Source organism: Sparus aurata, chromosome 15, assembly GCF_900880675.1.
Source record: "Sparus aurata chromosome 15, fSpaAur1.1, whole genome shotgun sequence".
NCBI lineage: Eukaryota > Metazoa > Chordata > Actinopteri > Spariformes > Sparidae > Sparus > Sparus aurata.
The window spans coordinates 14911282-14927022 of NC_044201.1; the positions used below are offsets into that span (position 1 = coordinate 14911282).

Genomic DNA, 15741 nt, shown 5'->3' on the forward strand with positions numbered 1-15741 from the left:
TTATGATTAGTTGTTTGTTAAATTTGTGATTTTATCCTACTGGCACGGTTAGTGGTGAATGTCAGTTAGGCGAATCTTGAAATGTGCCTGTCTGTATATATTTATATATAGTATCTGTACCTCTTATAAATTATATCGTTGTCTGTCACTTATTCATAGAAAACTGGATAGATATACCATAGCAGAGATTTTATCGTCTACATTTGTCACTGGTGCAAGAAGGTGTATATATCACTACTTGCTCTCTCACAACAACCCATTTGTCTCTGTTTTTCTCTACTCATCTCTCTCTTATCCTTCCTGTGGCAGGGGGTGAACAGCATGTTCCAGGTGTTTCTGACAGGAAACAATTCAGAGTACTTCACTATCTCCCCTACGGCAGTACAGGGGCGTGCCGACATCAGAATGAGGGTGGCCATGCCGCTGGACTTCGAACACATTCGCACTTACAGCTTCTCAGTGGGTTTGAAACTTATTACAAGTATTGTTACATGGGAGAGTGAATTGTGGGGTCCTGTAAGTCTGCAGAAAATCACACAGTATCAGAGAATAAATGTAAGGCACAGATTTCTATCTAATGTGGCTGAAGAAGTGGGATTCTTACAATGTCAATATCTAACAGATTAGTTTTCTAAAGAGATACAAAGTTGAATGAAAGATAGTAATCTTTTCATGACCAAACGTTGAGCATTCAGAGACAAAGCAGTTACCATACATTGTCCTTCTATGAGAATGTCCTTGAGTGAACTCTGGACAGAGGCAGATTTTTAACATTATGACTGAATGCTGCTTCATCATGTTTCTTGCAATTTATTTGTTTGGACACAAGGCTCAGTTGGACTGGGGCTGTATCACTTTCACCACACTGCAGACTTGTTTGAACAGTGAAATTGGTATTTCATCACCTCAGTTTACCCCTCAGTCATTTACAGAACCGGAGGGTGGCCTTCTCTGTGTATAATCCAAGATCCCCAAATCTTAAACAAGTCACTTCTATATGAGAGTGAGAGTGACTATGGCACAGTAAAAAGTTGCGATTATGATTGTTAGGATGTTCAACCTGTACATTTTCTCCTCTAACTGAATTGTAATACCTTAAGACTATATTGAAATCTCAGTGTTAATAAACTCCTCACTGTCTTTCCTCAGCTTTATGCCAATGAGTCCATGTCCGACCATGTGGGTTTTGCTCGTGTCTACATCGAGCTAATCAATGAGAATGATAACCGACCCATCTTCAGCAGACCTCTGTACAACATCAGCCTTCCTGAAAACACACCTCCTGGCACCTCACTGCTCCGCATCCTGGTGAGTATCGTAGGAAACCACTGTGCAGTTTAAACTTTACACAGCTTATAGTGTGATAGATTGCACACAGAGGGGATTCGTGTGATTTACTCCTAAAGAGAAATTTAACTGGGATCCAAAAAGATTACAATAAAACGTAACTTTTATTGGGATTGTTGTATTGAGAATCAAATCTTGGCTTTTTTGTGTACCTATGTGACTCATTGTTCTCTTGAGACTTCACCATATGAGTTGTTATTCATGGTGATTCAGGCTCGGCTACCTCGCTCACATGTGCTCGCAAAACAACTTTTAAATGGTCAATACGATCTGTGACTCAACTGTGGCTTTTTTTCCTCATTTCGCCATTTCATCACATAATTATTTAAATCTGCTGAAAAACGGGATTAAATACAACGCGATAGTGAGTTCAATTTATGTAATAAAGGGTAAATTGCTGTGTGTGTAAGTCTACTATCATCTTGGCATGGTTCAAGTGATTAGTCTCATATTGCTGCAGTACTACACAAAATAAAAAAAAACATTATAGCATTACAGAAATCTCAGTTCCAACTAGCTAACTTTTGTCAGGGATCTTAAAATGTCTTACTTTTCATATCGGATTAATTTTACATATATCGATAAAACCGATGACCACCTGCATTCAAACTAATCCAATTAGAACACTGTCTCAGCATTTTTTTCAGAAATAGTCCTGTGATATTTGTTCCCTCCAGGCCATTGTTTAGTTTCCCACAGTTGAAGTGTCCTTGAGGCGGCTCCTGCTCATCTTATCAGAGTACCACAATGCAGCATCTCAGCTGTTTACCTGACCAGCAGCCACTTCTTTAACCAGATTCCCCCAAAAAAATCTTCGGCCATTTCCAAAATCATTATTATTCATTACAAGTCATTCCTGTGACAGAATGCCAACATTCCACTAGATACAAGAGCAAAAAAGCACAGTGTGAAAATCAATAGTGTTTATAGACTAGGTGCTCATGAAATGGAGATTGCAGGGGCAGTCTAATACCTGATAAGTCTGGCTGATGTCGGTCTTGTGCTGGAGCGTGCGGCCCGACGTGGAATCCTGATTGCTGGCTGTAGAGAGTGAACGGGCTGTAAATAGAATGAGATGTGACGCCGCTTGGTGAGGACTGCACCGGCATGGAGGCAGCACTTGTATAAATACACTGTTAGATGAGTTTTCGACATTTTGCCCTCCCCCCGAACACACACACACACACACACAGTGTGGCACTCAAGCCCTCTGAGATGCCACTGGAGACAAAACACACATATAGACCAAGCAGATGTTTCCAACCCTCAACCACCTGCACTCTGAGGCTGAGAAAGGGACACACATACGCATCCCAATCTACATATATACACAACATCTCACTCCCGCAAGGTCAACACATGGCTAAACCAGAAAAAGGCGTTGGTCATCGTAGGCCTTTTTCCATTTATTATCCCCGAAGATTACCATGTACTTTGTATGTATGGTTGTGTGTGTTCAGTAATGTGTATGCACAGACTTGTTTACATATGTGGGTCTGTCATAATTGAGTTCATTAGTAATTTAGACAATATGTTACAACGGCAGTAATCCAATGGCAATAGCTAAGACTGTTTATTTATGTGCTGCAGTCTGATCAAACAAGCCATGGTCCCTTCTCTCGTGTTTGTGCGAATAATGAGGTATTTATTATGGATTGACACTGCACCCATGTATTGTATGGAATAAGTTAGAAAGTCTAGTGAAGCACTGAAAGAAGTTAAGTCCATCAAACTGCCAGTTCTCTGCCTCATATTTGTCAGGCAGGGGTGGGAGTGGAAGTGGGGAAATGGTGAGGGTGATGTTTTTTCAAATTAACCACCATGAGGCTCTTTGTTTTAGAAAAATGAGCCCTGATAGCATTCAATCTTGTGCTAGAACTCTTTTCAACCTACTCTGTGAGTCAGCACCAGGTAAAATAAGAATATAACTTAACTTGCCATCACCCCATAATTATGTGGCTAGCCGAGTGCAGGAAGGAATGTTGAATAAAAGTCTTGATTATGGCCCCAACAACCGGTTCTGTTACATCTGTACTTAAGTCAAGCACATTTTGTTCCAAGCTGTATGTTAGAGCTCCTTACAGGGCGCACCTTTTCATGTTCCTTATTTCCTGATTTCCTGTCGCACTTAATCTCTTTCAGCCGTTTAAACAGTCTGATTGTCTAAGTGCAGTGAATAACTCGAGGCATTACTATATAAGCAGACTGTTAGGCTGAGACTAGCCTCTCGGTGCTCTTTGTCAGATGGCTGGTAGGTGCAACAGATGGTGGCCAAATTATGTTTTAGTACCTAATGGGAGAACAACTCTTCCATTCTTATCCTCTCAAGGTGGCCTGGCCAGCCTCCTTTGCTATACAATAACACACATACATATGATGGAATTCATTAAAGTTGTAGTTAGACACTTTGGGAAATCATCGTATTTGCTCTCTTGCTGAGAGTTAGATTGGAAGATTGATAGCACTCACATATTTCACCCACATGTGCATTAAGCTACAGTCAGGAGCCACTATTGTTATATTTGCGACTGCCATCTGGGAAAAAAATGTCACGAATATACCTACCTGCACCTCTTCAGCTCGTTAATTAACACTTTCACCTCACAATTCCAACAAGATTCTGAGAAGGGCAGGAAATGGTGAAAGCATGTTACTTCCAGTAAAACCACGATTTGAGAGAAAGCTTTGGAGGTGCTGGCACAGTCATTTGAGGATTTCTGTCTACCTTTAGGCAGAGCCAAGATAGCTGTTCTGTCTTTATGTTGAGCTGTGGTTCTAGTTTCATATTGAGCATACAGAGTGGTAATCAACCCTCATTTATTACTCAAAAAGAAAACAATTAAGAAATTCTTAAAATGTTGAACTAGTCCTTTCCAGGTCCAATTTGTAAGATAGTTGATTGCTGAGTTTCATTGCCAGTTCGTCAAATACAGACGCTTTGGGTTGGAAGGTCAGGCTGGTGAACAAACCAAAGTATTAGTGTTTGCCAAGTAGGACCGAGTCTTCGAAACAGTGTTCCACAAACCAATAGGTGATGTCGTTATAGTTTTACACTTGAGACAACCTTTGCAATTGTTGCAAATACATAAATGGAAAAATACTGTAGCGCAGAATATATCTTTTATGTTTTTAAGTGAATTAAGTATTAAGAATAGCTCTTGTCATCAGTAATTTAATTACTGATGATAAGTGAAACAGTGTCGATCTGGCCATTAGGACAACAGCATTAAAAAGGGTTTTGCATTACAAGACTGTAATGAAAAAGCCAATTTTGTGGCATGATGGTATCATCTGTGGATTAGCACAGAATGCACCTTCGGAGTTGGTCAAGTAAGGCATATTTTGTACACTGGTGTATTCAAAAACTGTATTCAAGAACATTTTCAGTACCCCGTCAGGTAATCTTGACCTCCACGTTTCAGTGTCATCAATAGCAAAGAAGAACATCAAATGATTGTATCGTATTGTAACTGCAGGATTGATGATACGGTTCACCCACAGTGAAGCAGTTCTTTTCTATAGCTTGGTACATGGCTGTACCATGAGCCTGGAAGTGTTCCTGCCAGTGTGCAGTATGCCAATAATCTGGTAGATGTAGTTTGTATGTGAAGAGGGTGGGGTCTGGATGATGTTTATATAATACTTTATACCTATGCTAATTGAAATTATGCATGTTGGTTCCCAGTTGTTTTTAAAAAGTGCAAAACAAGCAATCTGATAATGTAATTGAAATGCTTTGTTTGGGTTAATATTCATAGCTCATCTGATCAAAGCTTATGTACAGTGTTAGCCAATGCATTACTCAGTGCCCGCTCCCCCATCCCTGTGGACACTTGTGCTTAACATAGGACCACACACATATATACACACACAGAGGCAGTGGCTGTTTAATATTTATGGTCTGCAGCATTACTTATCATTATAAATATTTATTGTGATTTACTCTTTTGTCTGGGTGCTTTTCTCTCTCGCTCTCTCTTTCTGTCTCCTCCACACCCTGGAGACTTCAGACACCAGCAGCTGCTCATATCAGTGGAATCACTCTGGTTTTCTCTCCTTGGGTTTCAGAGAATTTTGCTTCTTTCATTACATATTTATTGTATGCCCTCAGTTATTGTTGTTTTTCCCCTTTCTGTTTTACCATTAGATTGCTAATGGTTTTCAGGTGTTGCATCGATTCAGTCTGTCAGTCTGTTTCTGCCTGGATAACTCTCTCTCTTTAGCTCTTCCTACCTATCAGGCTGTACCTGAGAGGATGCGTATGTGATGAGGATATATGCAGATCTTATATGCATATAAAAGCACAGTCTACCTGCTTCTTGCATCTTCTTATAGTGTCTTTGCTTCTCTAAAATATATCAGATGCACAATTCTTCTTGGTTAACATCTTCTTTGTCTTCCTTCATTGGCGCACTGGGTGTATTATGGGCTCTATGCAGATGCTGTATGTTTGAGGGCTGTTGCGCATTGATAAATGCTTATAGCAGATGGTTATAAATTACAGAGTGGAGGATGTTTTGCCACCGCCACTGTTTAGACAGGCCTTTATAGGGTAATAGTCACAACGGTAATTATAATTCATTATTGTAATAAAAGGGGTGAGGCCCAGCTCTCTCCTGCATGCTGTAGCTCACACAGTGCCTCTGTTAATAATGGGGTGCTTATCATGGGTGTTCTGACATTGTGAGACAGGGTGTGAATGGTTGTGCAGGGCAAAGGACGAACAGGTGGGAGCTGACAGTAGAGAAAAGTCTGAACTTTGCCAGAGTTGGTTCACTATCGGTTTGCCAAATTTAGATGAAAAGGGAGTCGAGGAGTGTCGTGAAGCTAAAGGAGTGGTCTCCATCAGCACATTTGTTTTGTCATCAGCTAATCCATTGATTTCATCAAGACAATACTGATAAAAAAATATAATTGTTTTTCACCACTGCCGAGTCCAATTGTTGGCCAAAAGGTGTGCTTTGATTAAAGATAAAACTACAGCTATAGCTCATAATTATTCCCAGCTAATCTGTGTGTTGATTTTATGTGGGGGGGGGGGGGGGGGGGGGTTTGTGATTGTATGTGTTTTTATGTGTATACATGCATATTTTCATCTCTGTTTTATCTTTTTGTGCTATATGAATAAAGTGGATTGGATTGGATTGTAAAAAAGATAGGCACAATGAGCTGTAGCTTCAGCCTACAGCTTTTACTACCGAAATCTTAATATTTGAGTAATTGCGTTTGTATTGTTTTCCATTGTGGTATTTGAGTAAATGCCTTTCCTTGTATAGTGTCTCATCTTATCATTGCTATTATTGGTTGCGGATTGAAATCTATTTCTTTTCTATTTTCTTAGTCAATTGAAAAGTTTAGTCCATAAAATGTCTGACAATTGGAGTCCTAGCTGAGGGTTCTCATTTATGATATGTTCTTAAACCTACTATATGCTTGAACTTTGTCTCAAGCAGCGGGTTCTAAGAGTCCTATTTTTAAATTATGCACCTGTAATCTATCATCTCAAATCAACCTAAATTGACAGCAACTATTTTGCAATTTCCCTTCATATAATTCAGCACAAATGAAAGTTTGGTCAGGAATAACCATGGGATAAAAGAAAATCTAATAAGCTCACAGCAATGGTAAAAGAGATCGAAGCCAGGCAATGCGTATTATCGGTGGGCCTAATAGTGGGTTGACAAACAAAGCTAAGCACACAGCTTGACATTGCGTCGCAGCTGCAGGAAACAAGGTGTTGCAGAAGAAAACAGAACTATGGCTGATATTCAAAATAAATGGTCTCGTGTTAAACTACAAGGGAAAACAAGGATAGTTATACATAACTAAAAGCATGAATAAGTACGATATGTCTGCTCATTTCTCATTTTCTGCTCACATTTAATGAATAGAGTAATTCCTGTCACATTGTTCATAGAGCTCATGCAGAGTTCACCGCAGGCTTGGTCACGTGATACCCCTACATAACCCGCAGAAAAATCACTCAGGTCAAGTCTATATTTGCTTCCAGATTAGAGCATTTCCACATCAAAGTATAGTTTTATATTTAACTACATAAACATTCTAAGTGCTGCATTGTAGACAACTGGACTTGTTTCAGTTTCTGGAAGACATTTCACCTCTCATCCAAGAGGCTTTTTCAGTTCTAACTAACTGGAGGGGAGTTTGCAGGCTTCACAAACTCTGTGTGGGAGTGTCGGTACAGAGTCGTTAAGGACAAGTGTGAACTCTTGAGTTTCAGAGTCCTTATTGCCCCTTGTGGATCGTTGACCCAACCGGCCTTCATGTAAGTTGCTACGGCTAGGTGTACCCAGGTGTGAATGGTTGTTAAGCTGTCTGGGGAGGGAACTCAGTACAGCATTGTAGGAAGGTGATTAGTATTGTCGTAGGCCACCTCTTCTCTTCAGAGACAGCTGTTCCAGTTTGACATAGATGGGTTCCTTTACTCCTCTTTCAAACCATCTGTATTCTCTGGCCAATATGTTTACATTGTTGTCCTCAAATGAATGATTTCCCCTTCAGATGTAAGTGGACAAGCAGAGTCCTGACCTGTGGAAACACTGAAACAAGTCCAGTTGCCTACGATATAGCACTTAGAATTACCATGACCTGGATGACTGAGAACTTTAATCAACACCTGCACCTCTAAAACAATTGAGAAGCTAGAACCGATAGATCTTGGGACTTTAGCAAGTGACCACTGTAGGGGATTGTGTAATTTCTTGACCTCAGCCCTGCTTCCTCAACTCACAAGATACCATACGCACGCCCCCCCCCCCCACCCCCACCCATTATATGCAGTGTGTCTCTGTAATATACTCTTCACTCTATCATTCTCTACAACCTCCCTTTGCCTGTGTTAATCTCATTCCTTCATCATCAAGGACAGACACAGAGAGAGAAAGAGAGGGGGAGGACCAAGGCCTCTCGGCAAAGTGAAGCTGCCAGCCACAGAGCTCTGCATTAAGCCTTTTCACTGGCAGCTCAAACTGTCTCCAGCTTATGCCCACAATGCAGTCCTCTCCCTTTTTCTCTCTCCGCCTCTTTTCTTCTTTTTCTAGAGGTAACAGCTGTTTTTTTTTAGGTTTTTTTAGGTGGTTGTAATCATTATATAGTGGCTGTGTATGTATGCCAACGGTACAATTTATCCTTCAAGATGTCACAGTATAAGTATACATTGTTAAAAAAAAGTGTTAAAGTTGTCTCTCTCTCTCTCTCTCTCTCTCTCTCTCCTTGCGTCGCTGTTATCTGGGTGGTCAGGAGATAATAGAAACAGGCTGTTCAATCCTGTCGGCAGGCAGCAGTCGCTGTGAGCACCCCCACCTGCTCGTTAATGCTTTAGAGAATAAAGCAGTCGTAAACGTACGCTTGCAATCGCCATTACACTGAAGTGTCTGCAGTTAAAACACACACAGCTCCCATCAACCCCCGCAGGTGCACTAGGTCACAGCTGGGGGACTAGGGAGAAATGCGGTTGGTCCTCGTTTGATCCAAGTAGGTGAGGCATTTTGCGTCTCGTCTCCTCTGAAGAGGTTTGGGTTTTACGTCATTTCACACGGCTTCAGCTGCATGTGTCAATACAAAAAAAATTGAGGAGAATATTTAAATTCACTCATTAGTTTAACCACAGGAGTGTTAAGTGAGAAGCTGTTCGAAATATGTGATCATTAATTGGGCACATCTCGCCCCACCCTCACAGTTTCTGGGATATTTCTAGGTTACTGCTCTGCTCTGAGACTCACTCCAAAGTATTGATCAGAGATACAAACAGGCTCTGCACAATCTCATGGCAGTTTCTGTAACAAAGACCAAGAAGGTTACTGAGAAGAGAGGGAAGGTCAACACCATAAAAGTAACAATAAAAACGTTGTCATTCTTTCATGCTCTTCTCCTTTCAATCATACATGTAGGTGTGGTGTGAGTAGACTAATCATTTATAAGGTCAAGTAAAATATTTGACTTGTCCTCTGGCACACTGTGTGAAAGGGATTCTAAAGTCCAGCCAAAGCAAATCTGATTTTCCCGATTTTTGAGTTTGAGAGAAGTGGCTTTTAGTGCAAATGTATCTCTTTATGTCACCATCCCTCCACTGTAGCTCAGCAAGGAAACTTGGAATTTTGTTGTAATTTTGTTGTACAAGAATTGGTATTTTTTGTGATTTGACACAACTGAAGTTTGAGATTCTAATTCACTTAAATGCCAGTGTTGAAAATGTAGACTGCTGTTTCATGTGCATTTGTTAAGATTACATGACCAAAAAACTAGCCAGTCAACATCTAAGCTAACACGGCCAAACATCTATCTTGTAGATTTTTTTTTTGCTAAGCTCTCACCAACAAATGTGAAAGTGTGAAACCAGTGTGAAATTTACTTTTGTCTGGCCCCTTGCTCTTTTACTTGCTTTTTTTCCTCTTAGTTTCCTCTGTCAGCATCTTCTTTGGTCTGTTCGTACTTAAAACCATCTCCTCCTGGCTGTCCACAACTCCAGCGCCAGTGGTGTAAACCCCAACTCTTCCCAGCTCACTGAGCTAACTAGTGACCAGCAGCTACAGCTGGCATCAAATAAGGGTTACAGTGAGTTAAAGCAGAGCAGCCAGGGGACCTCAGTCAGACTTTAGTTATTACAAGTTAGTAAATTATTACCATCGTTTTGAAGATGACATTTTAAGGTGAAAAGGTATAGTTTGAAATGCATTTTTGCAAAGAACAAAGACCATCTCTTACATTTAATTAAATCTATAAGGAAGGTATCTCCTTGCTGCCATTACGGACAAGAGGAACATCAACAGCGACCAATAGCTGTATTATGTCCATACAGACATGTGAGTATTGTTTTTAAACAGACTTGAAAAATGGAAGCCTATCCTTTTAATATGCAAACAAATCTTTTTTCATTGCTATCGCTTATTTTTTAGTGAAGATAATCAAGCCGACATGATGTGCAGAAAGTGATCTATGATCTCTATACTCTACTGCTGTAAACTGATGTGCACACTGATAGGACATGCATATCTCAGACTGCATTTAATTCCAATAGTGCCTGTGAGTGCAGTGGGAGCCACAGCCACAGACTTCCACACTGCTGAGCCACAGGCACTTTATTTTGCTGAGATGATGTGCAGCCTAAATATGCGTAAGTACACAGCGTGGAATGTGCCACATGACCACAACTCTGCTTTGTGTGCCTCATACACACATAAGGCACAATATGCAAAATGAAGGGGTGCTCATTCAAAAATAGCTGTTCACTGTATCACACTTGTACCGCATTTGTGAAGATTGATCCCTGGTCCTGTCATGGATACAGACCATGTGACAAAGGCAGACATGGTCTTTGAAAGAAGCCCGCATGAGTGGAACTAACCACAGCTGAGGAAGATAATCTGACAACCGTGTCTTCATCATTGTCTCTCCCTCAATGATTGTCAGAAAGCTGGACATCTTCACTGTGGTGGTAGTGGTGCTGGTGTGTGTGTGTGTGTGCATGCGTGGGTGTATGTTTGTTATCTGTTCTTTGTGGTTGTGTTTAGGTGTGCAACACTGAGACAGAAGAGGTTGTCTGTGTTTGGACTGGGGGTCATCTCTATTTTGACAGCGGGCTTTGACAGCCAGTAATTGGTTTCCTTTTCCATGCCTCTCAAAGCTCCTGCAGAAAAAGCAATTTTAGGAGCCAATCAATTCAAATTCCAGCTCACTCAAGATAGAAAAGCCTGTGCAGCTTTAACCTCCCTCGCTGTCCATGAGATAGCTGGGTTGATAATCTGCTCCTGTTGCCCCTCCAACCCAACCCCAGGTTATACACACACACACACACACACACACACACACACACACACACACACACACACAAACACTGCCCCTGTCTTTCTGTCGCCCATGAGGGAAGGTTCTCATTTTCGCTTTCTCTTGAAAGCAATTGAGTGTGATAATAGGAGTTTATACTGTAAATGCTTGGGGTGCATATTTAACCTAAGACCGAATGATCCAGGAAACAGACACATCTGTCCATGTCTATCTTGTTCACATGGACGCAAACATAGACACTATTCTTTACATTCAAAAAAGACTGTCTAATCGCATCCAATCTTCAAACACATACTCTTTCACTGGCATTAAATGGCATGCAGATAGACACACATGACCACACCGGTACACAGGTACAGCCACATACCTACCAACACACACACATACACACAGGGTTGTGTTTGCCTGCTGGCTTCGCCTCTCTGAAGGGAAGAAACACATCATTTAACCAAACTGGTCAACTGAGAACTAATTTCTCTTTTGTAGTTACTGCCTGAGGACCCAAGGGTTTGCAGAGTTTATATTGGCAATCAGCAGTGCACTGACTCTTTGTGCAGAAACTCCTTAACAACTTAGTTTGGATTTTGATCAGAATGGTGACTCTCATACCTCAGTGCCCAGCTCTTTAGCACAGGGGAGGTTTTCATCGCCGCAGTATGAGTCCAGTATTCATCTACAACACAAAGTGCCATTCTGTCATCTCAAAGCAACTTGAAAGTCAGAGAACATGTAACAAGCAAGCAGGGTTTTATACCATCTTAGTCAATAGCGATGCATCTTCCAGACTTGACTTTTGTAACTCTTTAGGTTATTTTGGAGGCCACCTTTTTTTTTATTAATCCTTCAGCATAAAACCTATTTATCCCTAAGAACCATCACAGTTCGTTAAATGCTTGTTGTAATTGTCACCGAGGCTATTGGGCACATTAGTTAGCCCAGCTTTATTTCCATGTCATTTCTTTCCTCATTAAATCTTACACTCACTCTCTCCCTGTGCACCCCACCTCGCCAACTTCTCCGTCACCTCCAATTCCCCAATCAAAAAAGTTTAAGCTACCATGGCAATGAGGGGCAAATGCATAATACCCTGGTGTCGAGGATTCGGGCCTTGGTGTTAAGTTACAGCAAATCCCTTCACAAACCAATCTCTTCTATCCATCTGCTGCGGGCCTTCTGCGTCTAAAGTTGAAAGTCTTTGGCGAGCAGTTGGCAAAGTGACTGTGCCTTACAGTCATGCTGATTGTTTGGTTGGAGAAAGAGAGCGGGTTGGTGAATGACGGGGGGTGATAGCTATCGTCTTCTTCTCTCTCTTTCTCAGTCTGTCTGTCTGTCTCTCTTCCTTTCTGTCTGTCGTCACGGCGAGAGGGGCTCGGCCGCAGAAGCAGAGGCAGTATTAGCTCCCAGACTGAGCCCGGCTCCTGTCACCGCCGCGATAGCTGTCACGCTAACACCCCCACCGCTATCATGGGAGCACTTATGGTTCTGTCACTCACCTGGGAGAGAGGGAGCAAAAGGAGGGGGGATGGAGGCATCGACAGGGGAAGAGTGTGCTAAGGGAGATATGTAAAGGAGAAGGGGTGGAGCTTTGGATGCAGGGAGGAAAGTGAGGTACAGACAGAAAAGAAAAAGGGAAAGATAAGGAAGGGATGGGTAGGAATACAAAAAGAGGAGAGCAGGAGAAGCAGTGGAGTGGCATTAAATGACGAGGTCATCGAGACACGGCAGATGAAAACTCAAAGGTTAATATAAGAACCTGACTGGATTCCCAAACACCTCACATGTATTTAGCGTCCCACACTCTAGTCATTGAGCAGGATGTGCTTTGGTGCACTTGACAACAAAGTGGGGACCATTCAGACATTAAAAAGAAACATCGATTCACCATCCAGGACAACATGGTGGTAATTTTTAGAAGGAGAAAAAGCACATTGATAGCTGCAGCCGTTGTTCCATCTGTGAGAGGCATCACGGATGGGGCACTCACACACACGGACGCACACACACACATACCCATAAATGCATTAAATTTAAAAGGCAAAGATATTTCCGAGCACATTAAATGAGCACACATATATCCAGCATTATGTAACACACGTTTTGGTCCATTTACTTATGTATAGACCTTCATATCCAACTCATATTCAACACACATGGACACACTTGCTCTCACTAATTTGTAAGTGTATAAGTCACAGCCACATGCAAAAAGCTATGTACCACACACACACACACACACACACACATACACACACAGAGTCCTGCATAATAGGGTCGGTATCAGGGCATCACTGAATCACAGTGACCAGCATCGTGGTTGACAGAGCAGGCGGCAGACACGTTCAGGTTTGGCCCTTCAACTGACTGTAGAGTCACTGAAGTGAAACTCTATTACAACAGCCTCTCCAGCCACGATCCATCAGCGCCGACACAACAGCCTGCGTGTACGCGTTTGTGCGTGTGTGCACGTAAGCGTGCCTGCGCTTACAAAGACAGATTGTGTTAATGTGGCGTTTCATAAAGTACAAGATTCCTGAAAGTGTTGCTCTTTATGTTGAATTTCTTTGACACCCCTCTTTATCTGCAAAACATGTGACAGCAGTTGTAGCTGCTTTTATAGCAGCAGTGGGTCATGTGGCTGAGGAAAATGTATCAGTTCTCCCAGATGTAATCCAATCAACACCTCTGAGTGAAGTGTGGCTTGCATGTTTTAACATCAATTCATACAGTAATAGACACTCACTGACAGATGTCAGTGAGTGAAAACACTAAAGTTGACCTCACACAATCACACACAAATGCATAAATAGGCTCAAATATATCCTGATATTAATATAATAGTCACATTGACATGGAATAGAGAAAACTATTACTCTACTTTAATGAACGTGTCACAGTCAGGATTTCCTGTTTTTAAAAAGAGCATATTTAGTTTCAGTACACCACTGATGGTCAGAATAGTGGACAGAGCCACCATGACGTCACCAACACATTTCTGAAGAGCCAGAGTGAAGTTCAGAGTTGATCGCAACAGCCGACAACTTCTTGGCAGTAGGTGACTACGCCTAACACCCATCTTATCTAAAATGGGTAAAGAGGTGGAGCGTGGGTGAAGCTGAAGCGAGCCTAGTTAAACAAGCCCAACTAGCTGGAAGTTTCCAAGCAAAGTAGGGCTAAAAAGCTAACTGTGATCACAGATAAAGGTTAGTAATTTCACTTCAAATAATTTGTGGGAGTTTGATGGTGGGTTTAATACCTTTAGCTGGTTTAATGTACATTAGCTGGAAGATAGTTAGCAACAGCCATCACCAAGGGTTTTGTCTCTGGCCAAAGTCAGCAATCATCAGAGACTTTGTTTCTGTCTGTTTTCCTGAATTATCCTGTATGTGAATTATTCTTTTAACCATCCCTTTATACGTCTATGAAGTACATTTCTTATGCATTCAACAGTCAAAGAACAGTACATTACAGTGGATTTCTCGTTGCTGCAGACAGGTTGAGAAGTGAGAGTGGAGATTATACTACTTTTAAATCACAAAGGTTTAAAAAAACTAATTCTCCTTGACTCTGGTTGTTTATTCCTCACGATGCTCTGGGCTCTGCCCACAGCTGTGTCCTTCAGAGTTTACCAGCTCCAGCAACTGTCTGCCAGTTAACACTAATCCAAAACACCACCATACATTTAACAGTACAACAAGCCATATTATTTCGCTTTGAAAGTTCTCCAAAAGGAGTCAACACTACGAACACAGCCAAGAGGTGAATTTCAGTGACTGAAATTAGCCTAACAAACAGCTCACGGCTAGCTGTCATTCAAAGCTGTCATTTTAACATGGGGTCTTACGGGGCTTGATTCACTTTTGGAGTGAGCTTGAAGTGGCCTTTTGGGGAACTGCAGTTTTTGGCAATTTGGCATTGGCTTAATTGTTCAGCCCCTGGAGGTAGCTGCTTGAGCCACACAGAGTCACACACTTAACACTTGATTATGAGTTGACAAATATTATACATTTGCAGACCAATCCTGAAAGAGAATGGATAATGCAAAGGTACATGGGATAAAAAAAAAGTTTTAGAAGTAGATGAGAAACTAAACTGATGGAAAGCAGAGGTTGACTGTATTATAAAACTTTGCAAGGAAGTAAACATAATTAATTTTTTTTTTTTCTTTTTCCTGTCTTTACTGTCCAGGCTACAGATGGAGATGCAGGCACATTTGGGACTGTGCGTTACTACTTCAGTGACGAGCCAGACCAGTAAGCAAACACACACAAACACACACATATTCAAACAGTCCCCGCAAACACACAAAGACATACATTTTTCATTTATTAGGCCACTTGAGAATGATTGGACTGTTTCTGCCACGGAGCCTCGCCAAAGACAGCTGAGCTACAATGATGTCTGGCACTATTCTTTATGCCTGGTCTCTTCAGGCCACAAATTTACACAGAATCACACACAGAGAAAAACACACATTCACACAGTCCATCCGTTTATTATTTTTATTTTCAATATAAAAAAACAATTAGCACGGCTTCCTACTATTTTTGTTTCTCTGTAACTCATACTGAGCATCATTTTTGTGTGTTTTTG

The 15741-nt window shown here is 41.4% G+C and overlaps 1 protein-coding gene across 1 annotated transcript in view; it reads left to right on the forward strand.

The window, feature by feature from the left end:
* The window catches only part of cdh23 (cadherin-related 23), a 187034-nt gene that overhangs the window by 114565 nt on the left and 56728 nt on the right, over positions 1 to 15741 (forward strand). The window contains 3 exon segments of the mRNA XM_030442554.1: positions 310 to 459; positions 1150 to 1308; positions 15337 to 15401. Coding sequence (XP_030298414.1) covers positions 310 to 459; positions 1150 to 1308; positions 15337 to 15401 — 374 coding nt within the window.